Raw genomic sequence first — 4,159 nt, 5'->3', positions numbered from 1 at the left:
AATGCGGCTGTTGGTGCTTGTTCTTTACCTCTTATTCTGGAGTCCGGTCCTGTAGAAAGTGGTCTTTTTCCACCATGGAAAACTGGTGATTACCATTCTCTATGCATGTGGGAGTCTGAACCTTGGATTTCCAAAGCAGGAGTTGGAGCTGGGATTTTGTAATTGGGGCTGAACAAACCCATGCTCTCTGGGTCCTCTGTGAAGAGGATGCACACCTTCGGTTGATTCCAGAAGCAATAGGAGAGGTCTATGTGGGCAGCATGAAGAATTAGGGAGTTTTTGTTCTAGGTTGAACTTARTTGCTAGTTTTATATACTAGACTCTCTGTAGATGAGTAGTTTGAAAGGGCATGGTTCTCTGATAGAAGTAAACAAGATTCTAAGCAATGGTTTTGGTTTATTTTATTCAACATGTATGTTTTTTTTTGCTTAATGGCAAAGCACAGTATGAAAGTATCATGTAAAATCACTTCTAAAAAGAGCAGTAATTAGGATATCAGGTACAATAAAAGCTAGATACACAATAACCTGAGGCAGAATATTATGGCAAACTATGCTCCAGCGTGTAAAATACATAACACTGACAACAGGTAAGTCTTTTTGGTAACAAGTAGGCACAGTATTTCCATACTTCAAGACAGATTGGTTGTATGGTTTCCTATGAAACTATGGTTTCATATGGTTCCTATGGTTTCCTGGTTTCCTTCAGCCAGTCTCAAGGACCTCAAAAGTGAGACAAACTGAGCTAGGAAGCAAAGATCTTGATACCCGTCAAGGGCTGCCAAACTGTGRTTTGTGAGGCACAAATCGGCTGAAAAGCAACTCTATTTTAGCTTACTTGCCTATTGTTGGGATTTTTCTTTGTTCTGTTGGCTCTGTGTGGAATATGGGAGAACTTTATTCTGAACAACAACTTGTCAGGGAATAAGGGGAGCAGACTCATGCTGGGAACTGCTCCTTTGTGAAGGAGCAACTTCCTAGGTCACCTGAGCCTCTTCTGCTACCTGCTCCACAGTGGCCATAGGATGGAGGTGTTTATTTTTAAGGTTCATAAGATTAGTTAAATGGTAGAATAGTGGGAGGTAGAAGTCTAGAATATGGGACTGGAGAAGGAAATAAGAGATCCATTAAAGAGCTTGGGGGTAATTAGATAAGAATAGGAAAATGAGACTAGTCTGGACTGTGGGCAGTGTGGCTAGAGGACAATGTAATTCTTGTAGCATGAAATTGTACACTCTGTATGACTGCCAAGTTAGTTCACTCCCTGCATAGGTCATGGGATGCTGAGACTACAATACAACCACATAAGTATCCTAGGCTGGTATTTGTGCTCTGGTGGGCATCTCTTCCCCCTGCTCAGCTGGCACTGGCTTCTGAAGGCAGTACCAGGAAAAGCATCAGTGTGGGATTGTGCCAGGGCAGTGTGTGAAAGCAGCGCCGGAGGCAGTGGACTGGCTGTGCCCTAGGGGACTACTGCACATCTGGCAGAAATAAGCTAGTAACTTCTCTATGGATGGAAGAAGTTCTTAAGTCAAACTAGAGATTTTTTTTAGATGCTTGAAAACAATACAGAGCACGTGATTTTTCTGAGAGCTTCAGGTTACTGCCCTTTCTTTAGAAATGAGATACCAGTAAGGTACTAAGTAGCTTTTAGAGTGGCTTCCAGTTTTTCCAAACTGACATAGTCTGTGTGTGTTGCCTATGCATTGTACTGCATACAGATCAAGTCAGTCTTTGCTCAGTTACAATATGCAATTTGAAGGCCACTTACATGGATTATTTCTATAAAAATGGATGAAGACTAAATTAATGTAGGTGAAGTAGTGCTTTACATGCTTCCAGCTTGCATATGCAGCAAACAGCATGTTTTTTCCTTTTTTTGAGTGAGAATGCCTCTGCACTATATTCAGTGTAAAGCTGTTTAAATAAAAAGCTGATGTATAACATCGTTAATGCATAGGAGTCATATCTATCATATGCATTTTACTTCTTGYAGGTCTAACTTAACCAGATGACTACATCTAAATATTCTGTGTATCTTAACACAAAGCCAAATTCAAAGTGTTTTTCACTTCAGTTATTTCTTAGATTTGGCTCTGTGCAGTCTTCAAAATTCTCAATGATGAGACTTATCAGTAAACTGTTTATCAAAAGGTGACACGTGTTTTATCAGCATACTAAATACTACATTGATCAGTGCATTGCAATTAAAACAACTTTTGAGACTGACATACACACAAATCACAAATGTAGGAACRTTCAGCTCAGTTCTATCATTCAGCTGCTGAAAATACACTATACAGTAATTGTTCCTTTTCTTAGCTGACTTCTGCTAAAGAATATTCTGGTGTCGGGGAATGTTTGCTTTCACTGTTTAAATTTTTCTGCAAGTTTTTTTATAGCAAGCAGCATAGATGTCAGATCTTTCTTTTAATAAAAGGTAGAGACATGAGAATGAATATAAAGCAATGCTGTTACCTGTCAGTATTTTGATGTCTTACAAACAAATTGATTTCCAGAGATATTACAAATGAAATCTTTTAGAAAACACTGGCTTGATGATGGCACAGAGATAGAGCAACAGGTACAGATGAAGGATGAGGAAATCATCATTCAAGTGAATAAGTTAGCATTTACTTTCAGAATTCATTTTTCCAATAAATAAGTTTCTTGTGCTATTTTGCAAGCTATTCTGTTTTTGCTTCTGTTGCAGCTATTTAAATAACTTTATCTGAATCTTTTTCATTTTGAAAAATATAAATCAAGGCATCATGTAAAAGTTTTTTTCCTTGTGCCCTCTCAGGTACAGCTTTTAAAGTGAAGTTGCTGTGTATTAGAGATGCATGAATATATATATTCATTGTATGCATCTCTCATTGTATGCATCGCCTTTCTGTTTTCGGCATAAAAGCCATCCGTTTACAACACGCACTGTCCCACACTCATGCCATAACAACAACAGACTATTTCTTTGAAAGTCTTTCTCATCTCCAGACTCCGGAAAGCATAAATGAGTGGATCAATTACAGAGTTGCACATTATCAAGACCAGATAGGTGTTGAAATGGGAAGTGTAGCAGACACAGTAGGGGTTCATGGGGCATGAAATGATGAGAATGAGGTGCAGGAAGAAAGGTGCCCAGCAAACAATGAAGACCCCGAGTAATATAGTGATTGTCACAGCTCCCTTCATGCAGGTGCGCTGATAAGGCACCCCGTCCACCGGCAGGGCCGCAATCCGCTTAACGTGCAGGCGTGCAAACAAGAACATGTGAACGTAAAGGGAGGCCATAAGAAAGAGCATGGTAAAGAACATGGTGATGAGACAGACAATGACAGTTTTGCTTTCCGAGTAGGCAATGAATATGATGCCGCAGATGATGCAAGCAATCCAAATGACCACGATGAGGGCTAGAGCTTTCTTCACAGTCATGATGCTGTGGTAACGGAGAGCATAGAAAATAGTTATGTACCTGTCAATGGCTATAACCAAGAGGTTGCAAATTGAAGCTACCAAAGAAATACAAATCATTGAGTCAAAAATGTTATCCATATGCTGAATAAAGTGGTCATCAATGATCAAATAGCCGTTGCTCAGAATTGCAATCATGATCGTCTCCAAAGCATTTGACATGCTCACTAACATATCTGCCACAGCCAGGCTGCACAGGAAGAAGTACATGGGAGAGTGCAGGTTTCCATTCTTCAGCACTGCAAGAATGACAAGGATATTTTCCAGCAGGCTGATGATCCCTAGAGTCAAGAAGACCTCTGCCTTTATGAAGACCTGCTCACAAAATCCATCACTGCTTCTGTTAAGAATYGAGTCGTTGTAGTCTTCGGTGACGTTAAGTAGCACAGGCTGAAATGAAAGTGCAAAGTGAGTGATATTCATTGCCAGSAAGGGGCTCGAACTTGCAAACAATTATGGAGCTTGTAGAGCACAGGATTAAGAAGAGGGGGGTAAAATAAAAAGTCCTTCCAAGTTGTTGCTGTGCACAGGGAATGGAATCAAGCAGGACTTTGCTTTAGTTGCTTTTAGAAGTAGAAACATGTGAAATCTTCATTTACAGTGAGTTGTGTCAGTCACAGGCTGCTCTTCTCTACCAGAACAAAGTGAATTGCAAATTTTGTAGGCTCAAGTAGTTTTCTCTGAAGGGA

At 40.0% G+C, this 4,159-nt stretch overlaps 1 protein-coding gene across 1 annotated transcript; it reads right to left on the bottom strand.

Moving 5' to 3' along the window:
* Window positions 1-2,918: 2,918 nt before the first annotated feature.
* On the bottom strand, window positions 2,919-3,893 carry MC3R (melanocortin 3 receptor). Its single transcript, XM_026042106.1, has one exon. The coding sequence runs from the start codon at window positions 3,891-3,893 to the stop codon at window positions 2,919-2,921; it is 975 nt and encodes a 324-aa protein (XP_025897891.1).
* Window positions 3,894-4,159: the final 266 nt, after the last annotated feature.

This window comes from Nothoprocta perdicaria, unplaced genomic scaffold (genome assembly GCF_003342845.1).
Source record: "Nothoprocta perdicaria isolate Ctin4 unplaced genomic scaffold, notPer1 scaffold_3, whole genome shotgun sequence".
NCBI classification, from domain to species: Eukaryota; Metazoa; Chordata; class Aves; order Tinamiformes; family Tinamidae; genus Nothoprocta; species Nothoprocta perdicaria.
This window is presented reverse-complemented; position numbering and strand designations above follow the sequence as displayed.